General features: G+C 31.6%; 1 protein-coding gene across 4 annotated transcripts in view; it reads right to left on the bottom strand.

The window, feature by feature from the left end:
- Positions 1–15,686: 15,686 nt before the first annotated feature.
- Positions 15,687–26,461, bottom strand: part of LOC143072462 (prominin-1-A-like) — a 68,625-nt gene continuing 57,850 nt past the window's right edge. For 3 of the 4 annotated variants that reach the window (XM_076247381.1, XM_076247384.1, XM_076247382.1), the window contains exons 25-27: positions 21,962–21,988; positions 18,700–18,720; positions 15,687–17,660 (exon numbers count right to left, since the gene is read on the bottom strand). In XM_076247381.1, the coding sequence (XP_076103496.1) occupies positions 17,612–17,660; positions 18,700–18,720; positions 21,962–21,988 (97 nt within the window). In that variant the 3' untranslated portion in view covers positions 15,687–17,611. Of the gene's footprint in view, positions 17,661–18,699; positions 18,721–21,961; positions 21,989–25,686; positions 25,725–26,461 lie in introns of all 4 variants that reach the window. The other variant, XR_012977195.1, reaches the window with a different exon arrangement.

Consider the following 26,461-nt stretch of genomic DNA (forward strand, 5'->3'; position numbering starts at 1 on the left):
TTGGACATGGCTCCATCTACGGTGAAATGTTATATCTCAGCTATCAGTTTTTAATAAGATTAATAATTACGAAGATATGTCTCAATTAATTGTTGTAAGGGAAATGATTGATGGAATGGCAAGGTCAAAGTTGAAAAGACCTGACAGTAGATTACCTATTACTTTAGATCTGTTAAAAAATATTATAAAGATTTTGCCCGCATTTTGTAACTCCAGATATGAAGCTGTCTTATTTTCTAGTGCTTTTTCAATGGGATTTTTTGCATTTCTGCGAGTTGGTGAAATGAAAACTGCATGTGGCAGGGAAGGGTCTAATCATGCCATAAAAATTGAAAATGTGGAGGTTACTAATCATAATATAAAAATATACTTGGAGTCTTCAAAAACAGACCAGCTAAGTCGAGGGACTTCAACTTTTGTGGCCCGACAATCAGATGTTGGAATTTGTCCGGTAAAATTACTGCAAGAATATTTAAAGATTCGACCTCGAATTAGTGGTCAATTATATTGCCACTTTGATGGCTCTCCGATGACTCGATATCAGTTTTCAGGAATTCTAAAACAAGCCCTGGGGTATATTGGTTTTGATCAATCAAAGTATGGGACGCACTCATTTAGAATCGGTAGTGCTACTTCAGCAACTATGCTTGGTTTTTCTGATGAGCAAATTAAAGTAATGGGTCGTTGGAATTCTGATACTTTCAAAAGTTATATACGAATACCACAATTTTGAATAAATTTCGTTGAATTTGATGGTCAATTTAGAATATTTCATGTCAATACATACATACATTCTACAATTTAATACATAAATTCTATTATTCGAGATGGCTTGTAAAACTAAGATTTATTGGCAGTATTGACCACAGCTTTTTGATGGAATGGCAAGGTCAAAGTTGAAAAGACCTGACAGTAGATTACCTATTACTTTAGATCTGTTAAAAAATATGTGGCGGTTGATCAGGTACGGTTGAGTTTGACATATACCGTACCTAATCAATTTGGCAACTTCGCTGCGTGTGATAAACTACAGTTACAGTTGTCTATATTTTAGTGATATTAAAAGTACATTTTGTGGATCGCTGTATCCCAGGATCATACATCTATCTATCTATATATATCTATCTAGTTATCTGTAGGTTGCCAGAGGTAACCAAAAAATGATCTATACATCTATGAATCTAGTTATCTATGAATCTATCTAGTTGAACAATATATATCGTTGAATCTATATGTGTACATATTTAAATTTGTGTTTAATAATAAAAAGCTGTGGTCAATACTGCCAATAAATCTTAGTTTTACAAGCCATCTCGAATAACGGTCTTTTAATGTTTTGAATTTCCCTAAAACTTTAAAGTCTTAAATAACAATGAATCTATGTTTTTGCTTTAAGAGCAGAATATTGTCGAAAAAATGATTTGCGTTTCTATGTAAGAAATAGTCCGGAAAACGCTCAGAATGCACGATTTTTCGGTTTTTTTTCTCAGAGCTTCTGGGGGCCTTAAGCGGCCCCCAGACCCCTCGCCAAAATTTTTTCACATCGCTACGCTCGGCGAATATATTTTGCCTCAGTATTACAAGGGGCTAGTTACGGCCCTGATATGTAGAATTTAGTAGAGTAATAGGTCTCTAATTTTTAAGAAATTGTTTTGGTTTACCATCTTTTGGAATACATGTAATCACTCCCTGCCTCTGGGTGACAGACATTTGTCCCTTCCCATATCCCAAAATTTATAGATCTAAGGACAAATTTACCAATATCAATCAAAAAAAAAAAAATGACAAATTCTGCAGTGTAACCATCAGATCCCGGACTCTTGTTATTTTTCATCCTCTTTGATGCTGAAAATTAATATTTCCCTCCAATAACTTTTTTTCATCCTCGCTAAGCTTCGGTGTCCCGTGTTAAATTAACCCTTTTCAAACAATCATGTTTTCTTTAATGTTTTTCATAAAACACCTTTGTCTGATTTAAGATTTCTTTTTTGTTCTTCCACTATAACACCATTTTCTAAAGTAAGTTTTTGAATAGTCTTATTAATATAATTTCTAGTCTCTAGATTTTTTTCTCCTTCTTCAATCCACTGACTTCTTAACCTAACATATAAGTAAGTTTTTGAATTTATTAATATAATTTCTAGTCTCTAGATTTTTTCTCCTTCTTCAATCCACTGACTTCTTGACCTAACATATTGTATTGTCCCTGAACCTTCTTTTGTCTATACATTTTAAGTTCTGCTTTTTTCTGGTCAATCTCTTCCAGATTTTCGACTGTCAGAGCATTTTCTTCTAATTGTTTTAATTTTGAAATAATCTCATGTTCAATTTTTATACCCGCCTCTTTTTTTTTATAAGAGGCATATGAAATTGTTTTACCGCGTATTTCTGTGAGTAGAGTTTCGAAAAATAACTGGTCATCAACAGTAAATTCAATTTCAGAGTTGTCAATATTTTGTAAATTTTCATCTCTATATATCTTGACGGCATATTGTTCTTTTACTATACTTATGAGGTTTTTTTTGGGTTTTTTTTTTTTTTTTATCTCTTTAACATATGTCAGTATCATGAAGAAAGGAATTATTAAACTACCAAAGGCCTCTGCCTTTTATAAATTCATTAATCTTGAAAGAAAAGACCACAGGTGAATGATCAGACCTGTAACTATTATCAATTTTAACATCATTACAAAGTGAAAAATATTATCAGAAATCAGAAAAAAGTCTAAACGAGATTATTTAAAGGTTTTTTTTTCCTCCAAGTAAATCTTTTCAAATTGGGGTATAATTCTCTAAATGGATCAACTAGATTAAAGTCTTCCATTAGCTGTAATACTTTTTCTCTAGACTTTGGGTTGTTGATATTAACATAATTATGGGTGTCAAGATTAAAACTTTGAATGAGGTTAAAATCACCACAAATAATACAAGATTGGTTATCAAATTCCTCAATAATGTCTGCCACCTTTTGATAAAAGCAAGGAGTGTCTACATTTGGCCCATACATATTTACTAAGGTAATTCTTTGTTCTTCAATTGTAATGTCCAATCCAAGAAGATTTCCACCCTCATCTTTTTTAACTTTGTGAATTTGAAGATCAAAGTTTTCATTAAAAAGATGACCACACCTCTCTGATTGGATGTACATGAATTGAAAAGGCATTCTCCCTTCCACTGATTTTTAATGTTTAATTCATCTTGTTCTGTAAAATGTGTGTCCTGAAGACAGTATATATTAAAATTCTTTGACTTTAAATAGTTCAAAACATCTCTCCGTTTCTCCTTTGTATAAAGACCTTGACAATTATAAGAAATTATTTTAAGAATTTCACCCTTCATGCATGCATTTAGCTTTATCAATATTAATAACTCTAATGATGAGTGAGTATACATGAATATACCATGAAATTTGTGAAATCAAAGGACTTTTGAATTCTTTTCCTTTAAAACTGTATAGTTTTTCCAGATCTGTGAAACCTTAAGACATATTTGTAATTTACAATAAATACATATATATGAAGACATAAAATACAATAGCAAGGCAGAGTCCATCCAACATTAAAATCAAATACTAAATCTGCACTCTGAGACATTCACTGTTGTTGTATAGGATATTCACTCTAAATGGTCTAAGGGAGATAACTCAGAAGAAAATTCAATAAATACATTGGATTCAGATGGCCGAAATTTAATTTGAGCAAACCCAACAATGAATATCTGTATAGTTCATGTTATGTACATATTTTGAAAGATTATTTTATTCCTATAATTTCATATTACATTTAATTTCCTTACTGTCATTCTTTCCAACACACAAAGACACTTTTCCATTATATCGGGTTATGGCAAAAAAGAAAAGATCACACAAGAAGCACAAGTATACAAATGTCCATTGTTCTGCCTTCAAATCTGATCCAGTCAGATTTGTCAATATTTTTATCATAAGATGTTGTCTGTCTAACACGTTCATTCTTTTTGAAAAACAGTTTTAGCTAAATGAACTATATATAATCTGAATAAGCCTATTATGTACAATATTTCAAGACTGTCAGAGTTGTTCAATTAATTACATTTAGATATTGGAATTTCTATGTTTGTCCTTAAGAAACCCAATTTCTTACATATTACATCTACTGTTTGGATTGTTTTCTGTGATATCCATTTGACGTGGCTCGGTACTTATACATCCCGTCAATGTCTTTGTATTATCTTTCATTTTTGCTGGTGTGTTTTGCCGGTATATGCGACTTTTTCTGTTTCATTGGTTCTTACAAGGATTTGTATAGTGAGAACTCACTATACAAATCCTTGGTTCTTATAACGTGACTCTGTACTTTAAAAGATCCCGTCATAATGTTATTGTTCTATTATATGTCATTACGTTGTAGTTCTCTTATAAATTCGAAAAATACGTTGAACGACAAACGACAAAATTATTTTAATCGAGTAGAGGTATTAATCATTTGTGGATTCTTAGAAATTCTAATGAACTTCTGGACAATTCTAAATCGTGGTCTATTTTTGAAATTTATTCTAACATACTTTTGATTTCTTTACCCTGTATGCCAGCATTCCCCATGTGAAATTATAAATTGTTTTGTTTAAACATTGAACCAGGAACATATATATTAAAGTTAGATATACTGTTCCCAGATTGAACGACAAAACTTCTTCCTATGTCTCGTATACATATTCTGACGTCAGACACGCGAAGCAATGAATGTGTTTTTAATTTGATAGATGTTTTTGTGTTTTTTTTGTAAAATTGATGCTTTTAAAATTGTTATACAGTGATGACTGCTGTACCCATATTTTGACTATTTTATTTATTATGTCTGTTTTGTTCACGCATCGTCGAAAATATAACGGAATTTGATGAGACTGTCGTACAAGTTTAGCGCTATAAAATCAGGTTCAATCCACCATTTTCTACATTTGAAAATGCCTGAACCAAGTCAGGAATATGACATTTCCTCATGCAAAGCTCTGATTCCTATCACGGATTTGGCTATACTTGTTTGACCTTTTGGTTTATAGCTCTTCATCTTTTATATAAGCTTTGGATTTCAAATATTTTGGCCACGAGCATCACTGAAGAGACATGTATTGTCGAAATGCGCAAAAGGTGCAGTAAAATTGGTACCGTTAATGTCATTGTTGTCCATTTGTTTTTGATGTGTTTTGTCATTTGTTTTTATCATGTGATTAGGGACTTTCCGATTGAATTTTCCTCGGAGTATTTTTGTGATTTTACTTTTTACATAATTTGAAATCTGTTTACATATAAGTGGCATATTATAAGTCCTTAGTGCACTAAGGAGTACTTATAAGTGTTTAGATGCACCCTAATCAAAAAGTCAAAAAAAAGATAGTTAATCATTGGTGATTTCTCAGTAAAATAAAATAAAAAAAAGGTTATTACACAGATGAAATAATAGTATCACTACTACGTGACAATAAAACAACGAGTTTTGCCAAGAAGTTGACCTTGCATCACAAGAATTGACAATGCAAAGGAGACGATAAAGTTCCTTAAATTGTCTACTTGTTTTTATTTAATGGTCCATTACCAATGTCATAAAAAACAAAAGCAGTTAACTAAAATATTGAAAAGGTTCAATTCGTTAATCATTGTATTGTTAGGTCACTTGCATAATATTTTCTTTTTTTTTCTGCTTTAGTTATTTTTATAAATTATGAATGAATTTTAGGAATGTTCCCTGATGTTTCGCATGTTGGAATTTCTCAAAATATACATAATTTCAATCTAATTAAAGTTTAATCATTGAATTGCTCCCGATCTGATATGTCGCGCACCAAAGATCAGACAGAGATGTCAAATCTTGTGACCATAAATTTGTCTCCCAATATCTTTGGTATTTTTAGATCCTTCGAAAGTTTTCGTTTGTATAAGCAAGGATTTGTAAAGTAAGACTTAGTATACAAAAGGAGAAGCCAGCAAAAACTCGCATCGATTATAGAATTAATTAAATTGATGGTAACTGAAAGTGTTTTAACACATCGACGTATCTATGAACAAAATGAAATTTAAAAAAAATACAACACTGCAGGGAAAATTCAAAACGGAGGGTTTCAAATCAAAGGGCAAAATCAAAAGTTCAAACGAATGGATAACACCTGATTTTAAAATTAGGCAATTGAAATAAATACAATTTTTATCATTTTTGTATGAGAAGAAGATGCTAAATATTCATTAAAATGAATGTTCATTGTTTTATTATGCACAAATGCGAGACCCGTATTTGGGGATTTCCCAAACCAGGTTATTTCTAGGGGAATAATTTGATATTTGTTTGCTTTAAGATTTTTATATCTTTTGTCAAACAAAGTTGGGGAAGGGATATAGTGTTTCATCTGTCCATCACAAATTTAAAGTCCGTCTATATAGTTTAAACATATTTATTTATAGTGGATAGGGGAACAAGTTATTTCAACTTATATTAATCTCTTTCCACTTTGCGGATTCAAGTGCTGCCTTGTAGCGGCATTAGTCTTCTCTTTTTTCAAAGGGTGTCTTTTACTAGACCGTCTTTTGCGTGCAAGAGATATGGCTCTCTCTCTAATCATGGGTAAGCCGTTTATCGTCCCATTCCGACGGACTACCATCGTTTCTCAATACCACACTCGCAAATGGTGTCAAGGGAGAGCCGAAAGTTCAGTCCTTGAAATGTTCTCACCTGAACGGGGATCGAACCAGGAACCTTTGTGTAAGCAGTCCGGTGCACTGACTACTACATCACGGCTCTCCATCTATCTGTGGATGTATAAGGCATAGTTCATGAGATTTTGTTCATTGATGAGTCTTGAAAAAAACAAAGTCCTGAAACTCGTGGAGAATAATATTAGTAGATGCGTCTGTAATAGTCAGAATCAAGGGTCCAAAGAATATGCCATCTTGACATCTAATTCATTGATGAGTATTGAGGTGAAAGCCTGCGTTTTAGTCCATATCTAAGATGAGGAATACAGATATTTTGTCAGTAAATGGAACTTACTTTGGTAGTCACGAGTTTCAAAATCAAGTTCCGAAAATTAATTATGTGATATTCCATATCATCAACTGCACTTTTAAGGTGGCTCGGGCCTATTCGAAGTTTCTATCAGAAGTGTCGTATTTTTTGTTATTTTATTCTTTACAGAAAGTGTATCAAATTGATCGAAAAAAATAGGGGGGTCACGGACCATTCAAGATCAAAATTTTACTTTTAAACAGGTATGTAAAAGGGACCATCTTTCAATGACATGATAGGGAAAATAGAGGTGTTGACATATTTTTATCGGAATATCAAAAAAACTTTCTATGACACTTGGTCCAAAACTGTAATATAAAAAGCTGAACTATAGCTTCATAGAATGAGCAAATAAAAAACATAGGTCACCGATAAGGAAAAAAAATTATTTTGCCTTAAAACCAAATTTTTAAATGGGTGAAATTTTATTTTGACCCTTTAACAAATACGGATAATAACGAAAATATTCTATTAGTCACATAACTACAATGATTTAACATTTCTAATCAATCAAAATATTTAAAAAAATTATATCGAATTTACGACAAATACTTTTGTAATTCATGCGTGAAATTATGCGCAGTCCAATAGTCCCGAGCCACCTTAATAGCATTATCATAATTTATTGGATTGAGCCAGTTCTTGCAAGAGGATACAATTCAGCTCAACATACAGATTGTTTAAATAATATTTTGCACTTTTTTACAACAAAAACCTCCATATTTCCGGCCCAAAAATTTGGTGCGTGCACCAATTAACTCTCTTGTATCAACTGTTTCTGGTTCATATCAACTGCTTCCGGTTATTTTCGCATGCCTTCCTGTAATATTATCGCATGGCATTTCTACGTCATTTGGAAAATACACATCAATGGCACTTTTTTTTTTTTAGTTAAAAAAACATATTGAAGTTGGATAGAAAAAATAAAACAAATACTAGTATATAGAATCAGGAAAATACAATTTAAAAATGCCAAAAAAATTAATAGGCAGTGGCTATTTTGCCGGCAGTATTTCAAAAAAGCGTAATTCAAGCCGGCAAAATAGCATTTTCGTATATAACTACCTATTTGACTGACACCGGAATATAATGAATTTGTAACCTGTGCTGGAAAATAGAAAATATGTCATTTTTTTGGCATAAGGTAAGCGGAAGCCAAGTTAAGGTAGCACTACAGTCAGAATGTTCTGACTCCAACCAACAGTCTTTAAAGATTAATTTCTACAAAACTACTTAATGGATATTTTAAATTTTTAGCTCATTTTATAAAGCTGAAAAATTACTCCTTCTTAATTTGTAGATAAATATAGCTTTGGTATGATCAATCTCAAAATATAGCTCATTAATTGCCAAAAAAAGTCATTTTTTAGTAGCAATCAACAAAAGAACTATGTCAATTTGACATGCTTTGATACTATGTTTGCCCTTGAATTTTTACTAGATAACATTTTTGCTTTAGAGATTCCGTCAGTAATTCCAATGGGGACTAACTGTGCACCACTAATTGCGGACCTGTTTAGTATTGCTATGAGTTACAAGTTATGACTAAAATCAACCAAGACCTATCGAAACAACAGCTGATACAAACATTTAATAATACTTTTAGATATTTGAATGATATATTGGCTCTCAATAATTACGACTTCAGTATGTATACTAAAGAAATTTATCCTGTTGAACTTACATTAAATAAAGCTTATACTAACAACGACCACTGCCTTTTCCTCGATCTTGATATATGTATCATTAACGGAAAGCTTAATACAAAAATTTATGATAAAAGAGATGATTTTTCATTTCCTATCGTTAAATATCCATTTTTAGATGGTGAAACGCCCTTGCGACCATTTTACGGTGTTTATATCTCAACTTGTACGATTCACTCGTATAGGTCCGAGACCACAATTATTTCGTAGTGCATTTCTTTTAGAACATAAATGAAAATAAAAAAAATCCCACCTGCGCTTTCTCAAAGAAACTTTTACAGTGTGTTTTACTACTTTTGGGACAAATTATATCAAAATTATAGAAAACTTCATCGGCTCTAACTCAAAATATGGACAATTTTATGTTTAGGGCGTCTTGAAATCTTTTGACAGCTTCCGAAGTGCTAATTTTCAACCTTTTTCACCTGGACCATATCACTACTTTCCTTTAAAATTCTGGACCCAAATTTTTTTACAGTGTAATTTCAGCCCCCTACTTGCAATTTGAGGCATTAAACATGGAGAAATAAATTTGGAAGGGGTATAAAAATTAATGGCAAGTAACCCACTGTCAACACTAGGGACTATATTCGTGAACAATGAAAATCAAGGGACGACAATTGTGGTCTCGGACCAATATGTAACAACGTTTTAGATTTTTACGAGAGAAATTTATGTATTGCTGAACAAATATTACACCAGGGTTTTCGATATCACAAACTAGTCAAAACATTTACTAACTTTTATCATCGGTACAAGGAAATCATTCGTAAATATAGCTCAACATGCAGACTTCTTATACGTTCAGGTATTTCACATCCAATCTTTTATGATAATATTCTTTACAAAACACAAAAATGTCAGTATTCACCTCAGGAGCTAACAAAACCTTTAAATAGACTTTTTAAGAAGGAATATAGTTACGATACTGTTGTCAGGTCATTGAAGATTGCATATTTTGGTTTAAATATTGTTTCACTTATAGTGTCTTTGCATCGGAACTAAACACATTTATTTAAAAACCAGTTGTTGGCAAGACACGGGTTATGTTCTTCTCATATATTTTATGATGGTATAATACTGAACCTCTATCGGGAGTGACTGTGCCTAATATTCCTATGATGAAGACCAATCAGTTAAATTGAGGTCTGGAGCTCGCATGTCAGTAACTGCTAGTAGTCGGTTGTTATTTATGTATTATTGTCATTTTGTTTATTTTCTTTTGTTACCTCTTCTGACATCAGATTTCTCTTGAACTGAATTTTACTCTGTGACTTGTTATAGCGTTTACTTTTCTTCATTTGCTAGAGGTATAGGGGGAGGATTAAGATCTCAAAAAACATGTTTAACCCCGCCGCATTTTTGCGCCTGTCAGGAGCCTCTGGTCTTTGTTAGTCTTGTATGATTTTTAATTTTAGTTTCCTGTGTATAATTTGGAGTTTAGTATGACGTCCATTATCACTGAACTAGTTTTTGTTTAGGGACCAGCTGAAGGACGCCTCCTGGTTTGGGAGTTTTTCGCTGCAATGAAGACCCATTGGTGACCTTCTGCTGTTGTCTGTTCTATGGTCAGGTTGTTGTCTCTTTGACACATTCCCCATACCCATTCTCAATTTTATTTTAACTATTGCGAACTCAATGAAAGTTTACAACAGATTCACCTGATAGTTACCTGTCCATTTAAACTTTTGGCAGTTCATTTGTCCCATCGAACAAATACAATAGCTTTTGTTTTATGCGTAGTTTATTCACTGGGATTTTTAAAGGAGTAAGTCCGGTTAGGGCCGATTTTGGCCTCAAATTTCAGGTTCATCTGGTGAAAGATTTTGGACACTTTTTAAACACTTTAAGTGTCTACTTCAATCGATTCAATTAGCTTATGTGTAAAAATTTGAACTATTTTAGTCATTAAAAACGCTCAATTCAATATGAAAAATCTATCAAATATGCCAACATAGTCACTTTCCAGATGGTTTTTGTCAGAAATGAAAGTGGCCGCATCCTTGTTCATTCTAAAACTTTATATATGTTATGTAGTATCATCAAGTATTAAGAATGACCACAAATGCGGCAACGGAAACCGTCTAAAATTTAGCTCAAATGTTAAAATTGTGATGATTTCAGTAATTCAGCAGGTTAATGATGCTAGTATTCGATATATGTGCATTGTGTTGTCAAAAACAGCCCATGTTCATATAGAAGAAGGGTTCTACTTTCCAATAAATAGCAAAACGTTTACATTTTAACAATTTATATATATTTATGCTATATTTTGGGACCAAAAAGGGATCTTACTGGACCTACTCCTTTCTTGAAAGAGAAATCTATCACTCATTAATTAATCTACTTGAGTAAAAATGTATCTGCTAAATAGGTTGAAATAACATGTTTAACATAAAAAAATGCATATGTTTATTCAATATGAATTAATAATATGTTTTTTTTTTTCAATCTGTTCAAAATAGACACTAATTTAATCATAAAAAGTTGATTTAAAAAAAAATTGTTTGGTTATAGAACACTTTTAAGAAGGCCTTAATAAACTGAGTGCTGATGAAAACGCAACAATTTTGTTTTTAAAAAAAAAATCTAATAATTTTTATTTTATTTATATTAGAACTTTGTGTAGTTGGTTCTCTTCCACCCAATAATGACATACCCGAGCTGTTGAATTACGTACTAACAAATAATGAATTTGAATTTAATAACATAATATTCAAACAGAGATGTGGGATTCCTATGGGAAACCCAATGAGTCCTAGTTTAGCTGATATCAGAATGTTTGAAATAATTTCAAAAATACTGGATCTATTCCCGTTTAAAAACAATATCACTCATTTATCAATTTATCGAGACGACGGCTTTGTCCTATTTGATTCCAGTGAAGATAATCTTATGACTTTCTTCGACATCGCTAATACTATACACCCATTAATTAAATTTACACATGAGATATTTTCAGAAAGTATACAGTTTCTAGACATAACTGTCTTTAAAGGTGACCGATGGGAAAAAAATGCAAATTTTAGACGTCAAACTATGTAGAAAACCAACTGATAATTTCCAATACCTGGAACGAACATCAACCCACCCTACATCCGTATTTAAAGGATTCATTACTGCAGAAATTAATTGTTTTAGAAGATCTTGCAATAACCTAAAAGTCTTCAATAAAGAAGTCCAACTGTTTAAGTCTAAACTTATTAAAAGAGGACATTACGAAAATGAGATTGACAACATTATAACTAATACAACAAAACGAGAAAGGAAACAAACTTTGAAAAACAATTATAAAAATAAGAAAGCGGCTCCACCACTCGTTTTTGCTACAAGATTTAACCCAGCATTTAAAGGAATCGGAAGAGCTTTAAGGAAACATTGGCACCTAATTGAACAAAACAGAAATACTAAAACTATGTTTCCAAAACCACCGATTATTGCGTACAAAAGACATAAAAATCTAAAAGAATATTTAACGAAATAAAGAGAGAAATAAATAACAAAACAGAGATAAAAACAAAAAAGAAAGAAACGAACTAAAACATATGAACAGTGTCGTATCCCCATAAGAGAAATTAAATTGGAACTATTCTACATATTACAAAGGAGAAAACAAATAGGCTAAGGATACCTGATGAGGATAAGCCTAGGTCAACATGACCATAACCGAAACACCTTTTTTTTAGTACACACACAATAATTATACTACAAACATGCAGTTGTGAATTTCTAGAAAAAAATGGAAATAAATGCAGGAGTTTTCGCTGTATTGAAGACCCATCGGCTGTTGTCTGCTGTATGGTCGGGTAGTTGTCTCTTTGACACATTCCCATTTCCATTTTCAATTTTACACAATATTATCATTGCATACAACAACTATAGTTTACCTGTTGTTCATGATAGTTTAAAAAACAACAACACAAAAGCCAAACACTGAGCAATGAACCGTGAAAATACGGTCAAGATCAAATAAAACTTGCCAGTTGGACATGTACACCGTACAATCATTCCATAGTCCATACACCAAATAAAGTTGGCCTGTTCCTTTAGTATCTGATATATGGACTAAACCTTGTTCACTATTCCATTAAATGAGGTCGAGGTCAAGTGAAAACTGTCTGACGGGCATGATGACCTTGCAAGGTACGCACATATTAAATACTAAATATAGGTAAAAAATTACTAATAAAAAGAAAGAAATTAACATTATGAAAAATATTTACTTTTTTCAAGTAGTCACTGAACCATGAAAATGAGATCAATGACAATATGTAAGCCAAAAAAGTGTCCAATGAAATTTTGTTCACGAGACAGAATATCACATTTGTAAACTATAGAATAGTTTCTTCTTTTAGACATATGACAGACGGACACTTCATAATATATATGGCATTTATATATGAAGTATGAAGTATCAATGTCGTCCACCTTTTAAAATATAAAGCTATTAAAAAGTTAGCTAACCCCCTGTCAGATCACTATCCCCATGTCAAGCTTTCTGAGACATGTCACAGGCTCCACAAAATAACCAAACATGTTCCATAAAATTTCAATAGATTTCTTTGGTGTTTTAACCCCTTTTTAGCACCGTATTTGAGCTATTTAGTGGCGGTCTTTTTTTCTTGGTGGAGGGAGCCGGAATGCCCAGAGAAAACCACCCATGTTCATCAAATACAGTTGACCTATTGCTAATAATATGCTGGAAACAAACAAAACCATTAGAACTAAGTATTGACTTATGAACCATGGAAATGAGGTGAAGTTCATAAGAACTCTACCAGACAGATATAATTTTTTTTTTATTCCAAACATCAAATATAGTTGACAGTATTGCTATTAGTATCAAAGAAAGACTTATGTTTATGGTTGTCCTTCTGAAATTGTTTAACTTCTCACCCCTTATTTTATTGATTTTGTATTTACATTGTCTCATAGATCAAATATATTAATTCTGTGTATATTCACTTGTATGTGTTAATATTTCTTTTGATTAAGTTAAGCCATTTCAATTTATATTTTATAGTGTGTCTCTCTATGTTGTGATGTTACACTATTGTTCCAGGTAAGGGTGAAGGTTGGTACATATTAAAACCCCACATCATTTGTTTGCACATGTTCCAAGTCAGGAACCTGGTGTTCAGTGGTTGTCTTTTGTTGATGTGTTTAATAAGTGTCTTGTTTATCTTGTCATAATGTTCTATTGTATTGTTTATTTGTGCATTTCTCTGTCCTGTATTTACATCCATTTATTTGTATTGTAGTCCTGACATGTAATGTTGCCATTTCAGTTTTAAATTTTAACATTGCCATTTAAGGAGGAGGTTTGGTTAGCCACACAATCAGGTACAACCCACCATTTTTTCTTATAATGTCAAGAAAATGGCTATTGTTATCTTATAGTTCGTTTCTCTGTGTGTAGCATTTTAGTGTTTCTGTTGTGTCGTTTTTCTTCTCTTATATTTGATGTGTTTCCCTCAGTTTTAGTTTGTAACCCCGATTTGGTTCCTCAATAAATTATGAATTTCAAACAGCGGTATACAACTATTGTTTTTATTTACCGTTTTTTATAGATTTTCCCTTTTGATGTTTTTATACTAGTAATTTTTTAGGCACTTAATAGCTTCCTGTTGGGTATGAGCCATGGCTTCATGTTGAAAACTGTACTTTGACCTACAATGATTTACTTTAACTAATTGTGACATGGATGGCAAGTTGTCTCATTGACACTCATACCACATCTTCTTATATCTATTGACCATAATTCATTGAACAATTAACCCCAACTTGAAAATCTTACAGCTATTTAAATTCAACAAATGAGGATAAAGTAAAATGAAACTTAAAATGATGACTGACGAACACATCTAACAATCCATATACAGTATCTGTAAAACAGACCTAATCATTTAACTTTAAATAACCTTGATCACTGATCAATGAAATGAGATCAAGGTCAGATTAATCTAGTATGAAAGATAAAAAGAGATTGCAAGGAACACATATATACTAAATATGGTTATTATGGTACTTGCAATAAGTCAGAAATTCACATGACAAAAAAATTAAAAAAAAAAATTTCAAACAGTTGCAAACTATTACTGGAGGCTCTAAGGAGCCTGTGTGATATTTTTGTTTACATGAAATAAAGCCACCATTATACTTTGGCTTTATTTTCAGAGATATAAGCCAGAAACTGCATTTTAGTCCTATGTTCTATTTTTAGCCAAGTTCACCATGTTGGTTGGCAGACAGGTCATGGGACACATTTCTACAACTAGATACTCTATAAGGATTGTGACCAAGTTTGGTTGAAATTGTTTATGTAGTTTCAGGAGATTTTTGTAAAAGATCACAAAAATAAAAAAAATGTGCAAAAAGTGACTATAAAAGGCATTAACACCTTCAGGACAATCTTGGTCATGTTGACTTATTAGTAGATCTTACTTTGTTGAACATTATTGCTGCTTACAGTTTATCTCAATCTATAACAATATTCAAAATAATAACCATAAACTGAAAATATTTCCCTAAAATTACTAATTCAGTGGCAGCAACCCAACAAACGGTTGTCTGGTTTGTCTGAAAATTTCTTGTCATATATATCTTAACCAGAATAACTTCAGTTTCATAGATATAAGCCAAAAACTGTATTTTACTACCTATGTTCTATTTTTAGCCATGATGCCCATGTTGGCTGGCAGACAAGGTCCTCAGACACATTTTTAAAACTAGATACCCCGATGATGATTGTGGCAAAGTTTTGTTAAATTTGGCACAGTTGTTTCAGAGAAAAGATTTTGTAAAAGTTAAGGACGACACATGCCAAGTGATGAGAAAAGCTTACTTGGCCCATTAGATCAGGTGAGCTAAAAATGAGGTCAAGGACAACAGACATGTGACATACCAAAATTTCATACAAAAAACATATGTATACAAGTGATAAAGCTATCTACCATTTGAAAAATAAACTTTATTCAAATAATTTATGCGGACGGATTGTCATCCTTATGTCTTGCATTCTGCAACTTATTGCAGGCCAGACAAAGTACATCTAGGATTCAAAAAAATAAAAAATAAAAATTATAATAATGAAATAATAAAAACAATACAAATTTAAACAAAAATAAAAAACATATTATATGTTATATAATGCACTGGAATTTTGCTCTAGATACTCTTTTGATGAAAAAAAACACCCATCCTGGTTAACTAAAGTCCATGAAAGTTTGACAAAGTATTGATGAATGAAAAACTGTGAACTTAGGACTTTATCTAAATGCTAACTTTAGAGTCCTCTATTAGTAAATTGCAGAAAAATAAAATTCTTTTCTCTGTATAAAACTGTCTTTAGGTGGTGAAAAAGGCTCTTGTCAAATTTCATGAAAGGTTTGACAAAGCTATTGATGCCTTCAAAAACTTAAACAATAGACTAAAATCTTTTATTTGTATTTACCAGCAAGATTTTATTTTATTTTATTTTATTTTTTTGTTCCTACCAAAAGTCTTATATTTGTATAAGGTCTAGTCTGTTTGGTATCACATGAGCGTTTGACATGAACACTTGCATTTAGAGTTTCAAGGCATTTGTTTGAAATTGATGTTGAAAACTATGAAATCATGATAGGACAAACATTACTCTGCATCTTTTACTTGAAGAGCATGGTTCATTAAAAAAAAAGTTCGTCCAATATAAAATTATCAACGTGTGTACAAAATATTTCATAAACAGACGCTGTATCCTATGTAGGGATGGCCTTTGGTGATCCGTAGATCAGGATGATTATGTTAACGATGCCTTCAACTAGCATTGATATATCATTTATATCTGACATGAACCAAAGGTCTGTAAAGTGGAGAATATTGGCAGTAAAATCGCCAAGTTTTTCCGTACAGATCATTTATAAATGCGATGTAAAATATGTGACAATTGAGTTTCAAGTCTTGTAGCATTTTTATTGGAAACACAGGCACACACAAAAATTTAAACACTCTAGGGACTTTTTCTAATAGTCAGTTATGTATGTCTCCCCCCGGACATATTTTACCAGGACAAAATTATCTCTTCCAAAAACCTTTAGGTTGAGGTAAGCGTACAAGGTACCTAATACAGAATATTAGTGTAAGTCAAAACTCTTAAAAGTTCCAGGCATATTAACGAAAATATGCCGCACAGCCCTATATTTTGATATTTAAATACAAAATAGTAGTGCTTCACATTCTACATGATAATTTTTTTTCAAACTTCCTGGGACTATTATACTTTATAATAGTCCCAGAAACTTAATAACAAAGGCATACTTAAACAAAAGCAATACAAACAAAAATGACAATACAGATTTTGTATCTATAAAATAAAATATTATACCTACCTGCCTACTCATGACATAAAATGTACTGAGCTAAGTTATTTTGGGAAAGAAAAAGAAAATATTTTACCTACCTACCTACCCTATTTCAAAACATAGGGTCAGAAAAGGGCAAACAAACAATATTTTAGTTTAGGCCTAAGTCGTGTGAGGACTTCATGGATACCTTGGTGTTTACTCCTATGATGTTCCTAATTTTGTGTTATTTCAGGGGATATTTAAAGTTTCTTCAGTTCTAAAATTTTTCCAGTTAGACATCAAATACATGTATCAGGCCATATAAAAAATACAGTAAAGTTAACATCATTAAATTAAAAGTCCAACATAATATAGTGCCTTTACAAACACAAATCCAACTAAAAACTATTGTTTTGTTCTCCTGAAAAAAATGCAGCCTGTTAATATGTAGAACTCTGAGAAATTATAATTTATAAATAAAATTTGAACTTCAGCATAAAGGATCATTTAATTTCCTCTATCTGTGACAGGATAATTCCATCAACAGTTCTTCACCAATCTGTAAGACTTCCTTTACCATCAGAATGGCCAACTTTATTTCTGAAACAAGGAAATGACCAAGTATGATAACTTAAATTTATATTTGTGCACATACTGATAAAAGATATTCAATATGTGCCCTGTTTATATGCTTTTTTGTTTTTCTTCGTTGACACATTTGTTTGTTTTATGGTGAGTAAGATTTTAACAAAATGTTGACTACTGTACCCCTATTTTTGACATTTTTACCTATTATATATATAAAAGATGTGAAATGATTGCAAATGAGACAACTCTTATATTATATGTTTGTTTTATTCACACATTATTGTCAATATAATGGAATTCTATGCAACTGTCATATAAGTGAGCACTTTTAAGGGATTTTCTGTTTTGAAATTCCCTTAAACTTTTGTTATTTTTATGCCCCACCTACGATAGTAGAGGGGCATTATGTTTTCTGGTCTGTGCGTCCGTCCGTCCGTCCGTCTGTTCGTTCGTCCGTCCGTCTGTCCGTTCGTCCGTCCGTCTGTCCCGCTTCAGGTTAAAGTTTTTGGTCAAGGTAGTTTTTGATGAAGTTTAAGTCCAATCGACTTCAAACTTAGTACACATGTCCCCTATGATATGATCTTTCTAATTTTAATGCCAAACTAGAGTTTTTACCCCAATTTCACGGTCCACTGAACATGGAAAATGATAGTGCGAGTGGGGCATTCGTGTACTGAGGACACATTCTTGTTTAGTTTAAATTTTAAAGAAGATTCTTCCAAATTTAAAAACTTTGATTGAAGGTTTAATAAAGTTATTGATGTCTAAAAAGGTCAATTCCTGACTAAATAAAGGGTAAATGCCAAAAGATAGGTTCATCTAACGGTAAAAGCCAACATTTTCTTTATAAGGAAATGCATGTGTTTCACAGAAGGAATGTTGAGTGGTGAGTGAAAGTGTGAAAATTGACAACTTAATATAATATTTGGCCTTTTAAACATTTTTTGATTCGAGCATCACTGATGCGCATCTGTCGTAGATATAAAATTTTGATCCTGGTATCTGTGCTGAGTTTATTTGAACTATTTACAGATAGAAAATTACAACTCACTTTTTCAATCCAGGACTGTGTCTGAAATTAAAAAAAAATAATCATATCATAAGCAAACCTATCTATAATAAAAACACAATTTACTGTGACACTTTATGTTATTTAATTAAAATTTCACCAATTAATTTAATTTAGTGAAGAAGAATGTACACCTGGTCTCAATTTCAGATTTGTTTCTGTCAAAATTATCCATGTTTGGTTAAAAGACCCCATTCTAGCATTTGTAGCAAATTGTTTCTCTTAATAACCAGTAAAAGTATTCTTTTACAGTGCTTATCCAGTAACCTTTCGTGGTATCACAACAGCAATGGGTAAAACTTTTGACCAAATTGCAGTTAGATTTCTGCTGCAACTAACTGATCAACTGGTAAAATATTTTAGCAGATTGCTCAAGAGAAATGTTGTAAGTATGAAGTTAGTTGATGACTCTGTCATGAATACAATACAAAATGATGACTTACCTTAATATGAGTCACTGATTTAGAAGGTCTAACTTTGAAATGAAAACATTTATCATAAATAGAGCTAATAAATAATTATTTCAAAACATTGTTTTGTAAGTCTTTAATTTATAGTTCTGCTTTCCAACAGCAAGTTGTGTGTAATTTAAATTTTTTTTTAAAACATTTCTTTTTAATCTGCTACTATTAAAGGGAAATAATCTAAATTACCATAAATTCAGCAAATTTTTTTTCCGACTAATAAATATCAACTTCCTTCATTTTATAAGTAGTTTGTATGAACATTATTTCCATTATAATTAAACTATTATCTCTTGTTCAAGATCACTAAAATTTATTTCTAAGATGAATAAAATTTTGAAAAAAACTGTTTATATTTTTTTATGGAACACATTCAAAGTTCTATAAATCATACAAATTCCTGTGTAAATTAAGAAGGTATCACCTGCCCAGTATTCAGTAATTCTAAATTGACATGAATTTTATTTATATGGTAAAATTATAGATTAACTGTTTTGCAAAATTTTGAATTATTCAAATGACTAATGATTTTCTTCCAACCAGGTTTGATAACAAGTAGAAGCATTATTCGACAAAACCTTTTGTAATTTATTGTCCTAAATGCTTTAAAATTTCGTATTTATTTGGCATTTCGTTTTTTTTTTATTCAAGTCGTATTGATGAATATTTTGTAAGCAAAATCAAACGCCTGATATTATTCATTAATCATCAATAAGAATTATTTCCCCTTAATGCCAGCAGATCAGTAATTCTTATAGAAAATAGTATCCAAATCACAATTACACAATAACTTCCTCTTAGAAAACAAAGCTATAAAATATTGACCTAAAAAACAATATTTTGAACTATTATTTTATAAAATCTATTTATCATGAATGTTTTCATGTCAAAGTTACCCCTTTTAAATCAGTGACTCATATTATTGGAAGTCATTATTTTGTTTAGAATTCAAGTCATGATAAAGATATCATCTAACTGGAACTGGATGGTAATTATTAATTTATATTTCACAGCACACACTTCTTACTAACAATAAAAAAACACTGCAATTTGGTAAACTGTTTTAGCTATTGCTATTGTGATACATGTACCACAAAGGTTACTGGATAAGCACAGTAATAGTCTTTTAGAAAATTACTTTTACTATTTAGTCCATTTGTTGATGATATCCATTTGGCTCCATACTTTCACATCCTGTCCTTGTATTATTGTGCTATGATAAATTTTTTATATTCTTTTCTTTACTTTTTGTTTGTGTGCTTTGTCTTTATGCTTTTTGTATTTCTTTTTTACATATTTTGTGTTTTTTTTAAGTGATTAAGATTATAACACATTATTGAATGTTACAATGTACCCCTATTTTGACAATTTTACCTATTATGTATGTTTGCCTCATTCACACATTGTTCAATGTTGTCAATCTAATGGAATTTTAAGCAACTATCACACAAATGAGCCGTTTTGCTTGCTATAAATCCAGGTTTAATCCACCATTTCTACATAAGAAAATGTCTGTACCAAACGAGGAATATAACAGTTGTTATCCATTTGTTTGCGGTCTTTGAGCTTTTGATTATGCCATTTGATTAGGGATTTTCCGTTTTGAATTTTCCTCTGAGTTCAGTATTTTTGTACTTTTTCTCTTACATGTCTAATGCCAAACTTTGTGTTGAATACTTAATAGCTTTTTTTATGAAAATAATAAATTCTAAGAAACATCTTTTTTTTCTAGGATGTATATATGAAATTCGCTTAACACTGATATTTAATGAGAATGCATCTTGAATTAATTGTTCAGTGGTTTCAAAATGTGTTACTTTATGTCAAATATGGTGATGTGTAAAACTTTCAACACAAGAGAACACATGTCTGCTTTACTTCTGATTTAATTCATGTTGATAGTCTATAATATGAAGGTTTTAATATAAGTATGACATCAACTTAACATTATCAAATAGACGTCATTCCACACACCAACAAATATAGTATATCTATTGCTTTTAGTATGTGATCAAATGTCAAAACTGCCAAATCTCATCACTGATCAATGATCAGATTTTCTCTATTCAAAGCGTTTTTAAAAGACAATGGACACAACTTGCATTTTGTCTTATTTATTGTATTCTATTTTTAGTCATGTTGTTTGGCAAACTTGTATGGTTATAAGACACATTTTTTTAGGACTCAATACCTGGCACCGGTGAAGCTTTGGCAAAGTTGTGTTAATTTAGCCCAGAAGTTTCAGAGGAGTAGAGTTTTGTAAAAGTTAATTAACAACAACAGACCGAAAGAAACCAAGTAATGAAAAAAATTGTTTGATATGATATGTTTACATGAAGCCTGCTTTGAACTAGATGAACATGCTGAGTCAAATACTTATAGTATTAGTTTTGAAGGAAACCATTTGCAGAAAAGACGTCTCAATAGCTGTACCCATTATTCTGACTGGGTCGACCACTCTTAGCTCTTACTCCTAAAAACAGTTGGCTTAGCAGATGAAGCAAATACCATTTTCATGTCTTTTATCATGCCAGGGATTGACCTAGAATCTCCTGCATATGGGGTGGAGCACACAATCATATACCACTGTGACCTGAGGAACTTTAAACACTTAGAAGGTTGATACTCATTGGCAATTATTATTTTGTCAGTTAAGGCATTAAAGTAGTCATATGGGTTACAGATAAAATGGAAGAAAACATATGTTCATGACATTTTATACTTGTAGATATTCAAACTTATAATAGATTAGAAAAAAGTTAAGTGTCTACAATCATTACCTTCTAACAACCTCAGGAGAAGGCAATCTGAAAAAGACCATTGGAAATATAAACAAAATAATAAATCAACTAGATTATTATTGAATGAAATATTATCTACTAAAGAGTCAGTAATTTTTTTGAATAGCTTTGTGATTGAACATATATATCATTTTAAACAAAAGGTATGCCTTTTTAAGTTAACACATGTCTCAATTTGAATATTTTACTGATGGGATTTACAAGTATTATTGCCAAGAAAACGAAAACGGGTTTTGAAAGAAAATAATTCAGTAGCTCATAGAAATAGAATTTTGAAACACACCGTTACACACGTGTGCTTAAGAAATGTTGCCGAATGGAAGTGAAAGTGATATACGGTAGGCAATGACAAAAATTATCTTCCGACTCAATCAATCTACGTTTTCGACATGCGTTTTTAAGGTAAACTGCTTCTCACTCTATGAAAAGGTTACGGACGCTCAACCTATGATATTTATCTACATTTTATCAAAATTTGACCGCACAACTCGCTACGGTTCCCGAGTTTTCAATGACTAAAACTACGAGGTCGTTTTTGCTGAAGCACATGTCAAATTAATCCCAGTCAGGCAAACGGCTCGTGCAAATAAATTTCGGCCAGGGAATCCTGTGAAAAAAATAAATTCAGTAGTGAAAGTGTTAATATCATTGCTAAATTGCTCTATGAAAACAATATCAATTTTGTATCTGGATTTTTAAAATACTTTTGATTACTTGATTACGAAATTGTGTGCAATAAGCTAGTTCCTATTTTCTTTGTTTTGGACACAAATGTCCTTTAATCATTTTTTCAAAACTGCTATAAATACAGAGTTAATTATAATGCAATTAAAAGTACTAGATGGTCTTCAAATCAGTACTGCAACTAACCTTTTTTTTTACAATTAGGCCAGACTTTTTATTTTATCTGTTTAACGAGAAAATTTGTAAAAAATTAGGGTCGAGGGGGCGAAATAAAAAAAAAAATAAAAGTGCAAAATTGGTCCAGTCGACACTAAAAATAAAAATAAAACCATTATAAGTGACTTTTTTTTTTTTTTTTTTTTTTAGAATTTATCAAAATACAAGAACAATGAAATGAGAACAGACCAGTATATTAACCCAGGCCTAAAATAAAATATTGTTTGTTTCCCCAATCCCGACCGACCCTGCAAAAATGGTGCTACTCATAAAATTTTATTGTCAAAACTAAGTCAAATATTTTTTTATTCATTTCTGATTTTCAGGCTTGCTGGATCGTCCGACAATGTTCAAGCTTTTTGGAAAAATAAAATTATTTCCCAACCTACCTACCCACACCTGGCTCAGCAGGGTCGGGATTGGGGAAACAAACAATATATTAATCTAGGCCCCAGAGAAATATAAATACATATAGTTTATATATATGTCTCTGGTTAACCCTTCTATTAATATAAACATAAAAACTATGTTTTGATTCTGTATTTCCACTAATATAGATCCATGGCACCACTCAAATATATCAACCTCTCTGCATATACACTATATATGTATATACCAGTCACCCAGTCAGGAACCTCTTAGTGTATGCAGAGACATATATATATACACATGTGTATACATGTCTCTGGTGTAATAGTCCCAGAGTTAAGCAACTTTAACCTATAAATTGAAACAATGCTTATACATGGAAATATATACATTAATCAAGAAGATCTAACCAAAAGTATGTTAATGTGTGTGAAATGCGTAATTTTCCCTTTTGGGATCAATTTTTGTCTGTCAGCAGTGCCATTTATGCGTCTGTAGTCATTATCGCAAGAATCCGGATTTCGGTCATAGCGGGTCCGTTTCCGATGAAATCCCGATTCCGATCCGTAGTTCTACAAATTTAAATGTCGGACGAAGAAAAATTTACAAAAATAAACGATGTTTGATACGCTATTTAGAAAGGAATATGACGTTTCTAATGCAATACATGGATGACAAGTTTACTTTAGGCTAATTTCATCAAGTTCTGATGAAGTAATAACTGATTTTGACGAAAATTAGAATGATTTGATGTACGCTCTCGTGTAACAAGTATGAAAAGCTAGTCCAGATAATCATGCCGTCTGCTGTGGGTATTTTTCGATTTTGACTTTTTTTTATCCCACATTGACAGGTAGGCGTCCCAGAAAAAAATTAAAATAGCCTTGCCAGACGTCATAATTATTTGGACTAATGAAAAGCATGCCACCAGCTTAAAAATCTTTTAGAAGAAAATATATCGTTTATGCCTTGAATTTCTTTACTTTTAAATGAAATTGCTGTTTCATTGACTTGGTAAAAATTAAATATTACCGATAACGAAATTGACTGAAAGCGAGTATCGATCGTGAACAACACATTTTATTTTTTTTCTGAGGATTTCGTAACAGTCGGCGGGAAAAATAATAATAAAAGTAAGAAGCACTACTTTTATTTTTATTCTAAAATCGGGAAAGGTGGAGTCGGCGGATCTCGTTAAACAGATAATAAAAAAAGTCTGGCCTTATGCAAAGACTGTTTACTTATTGCTTGAGGAATTCCTTTTTTACTTGTATTTCAAATTGTTAAAAGATAAACATAGATGAGAATAAAGGACTCCAATAAATGCATTATAAAAGTATAGAAAAATTTGCTTCTGGTATCTTTTGTCCCTCTTTTAGTGTTGTCTATTTTGGATAATTTTTAGTAAAAAGTATTCTTACATATATATGTTTAAGGCTGTAAAGTGCAATGAGGACACTAAGATGTGATGGTCACGCTAAAGTGTGATGGTCTTTGCCATTGATTTGAACATGATAAAGTGTGATTTCAAAAGTATCTGTTAGCAATGCAATTTTCCGCAGAAGTATCCATTAGCAATGTTAAACAGCATAATGACGAGAATGTTTGTCCACAGTAAAAAATTTTTTAAAAGAGAAACAAATAATCACAATCTGCAATATTTTGGGTTTTTGCTGGAAGAGGTTAACTTAATTTGTAAAATTGTAAAGAGAAATTTAACCAAAACAGTTCAAAAATTACGATATGGTTCGTTATTTCTGTTAAATAACGGAAATATGTCGACTAGACAGCATCCTAACAAACAAATGTGTAGTATCATCACATATAAATGTGATTACCAATAAGATAATTAGCTCAAGACCAAATATCACCATTGTAAGCAACTATAGGTAAGTATACTGCATGACATTTAACATGGAGCATTGGCTTACATTGCATAGTATTCTATAAACAAGACCAAAGGGCCTAAAAACAATCAGTGTAAAACAATTCAAACGAGAAAAATAAACTTATTTAAAAATAAACAAAAAACAAGGCCAAAAATATGTTTGTTTCCCCTCCCACCACCCGGATCAAAACTAAGCCCCCGGTTCCAAAAATATTTTCCACCAAAAAATCTAAATTATTTTTATTCCCAAGAATAATTTGTTTCCATTTTTTAAAAGTGCTTGAAAGCAAAAAGATTGATAATCTAAATAAATACACTCAAATTGAGCACAAACAACTGATAAGTGGCATTGACTAGACATGTCAAACCATTCATGTGACCATGCTATGACATCCAGCATAAAAAAAATAACCTTCCTTCCTGGTCTGTTTACAAAGGATAGACCCAGGGGAGGGGAAACATACATTATTTCAAATGTGGCCCAAACAGTAAATATGAATATACAAAAAAACTACTACCACTAAAGTAAATAATCGGATATACTTACTACTGCAATGTAACCATTACACTTTTTGGACAACTTTCCTACTTTGAATATAAATAAGATGTAGGATATAAACTATCCATCTAACCACAAAAAAGAGAGGCTTCGGTTATAGAGTAGTCTAAGTAGTTACTACTGTAAATCACTAGCCAGTCAACACTCAGGTTGTCATTTTGAACCTCGCTCTTGCAGGTGCACTCAACTCCAATCTTAATTAAATAGAATTGTCAGCTTTCCTATCAAAGGTCAATGTTTTCTCTGGCCACTCCAGCTTCCTCCACCAATAATAACTGGCCGCCAAGAAGTATCCCAAAAGCAGTGCTTATTATAATATAAGGGGCATTTAAACACCAGAAATCAAAATCAATCTAACCCCAAATTTTGTTAATGTATGCATCAAATAATCTTACAGCCACCAATGTAAAGCATAAGCCCATATCGCATAACATGCTATATAGGATCATACAATGACCAGAGTAAGGAAATTCAAAAGAGAAAGTCTAAGGCTTCATATATAAATAAAACAATGAAGTTAAATGTAAAAGTAATAAAACTCAACAAGTGGAAACCATAATTGACAACCACATTACAGTTACACCATCACACTTTAGCATGTCATATTATCACACTCTAGTTATCTGACCACACTTAAAACAAACAACCATTGAACTTTAGTATCTGACACAATCACACTTTAACTTTAGCGTTGGCCATCACACATTAGTGTAAACAGAGTCTTAAGTATTGTGTATAAACTCCTGAGTTTAAGGAGGCTTGT

Source organism: Mytilus galloprovincialis, chromosome 4, assembly GCF_965363235.1.
Source record: "Mytilus galloprovincialis chromosome 4, xbMytGall1.hap1.1, whole genome shotgun sequence".
In the NCBI taxonomy this organism is placed as follows: Eukaryota; Metazoa; Mollusca; class Bivalvia; order Mytilida; family Mytilidae; genus Mytilus; species Mytilus galloprovincialis.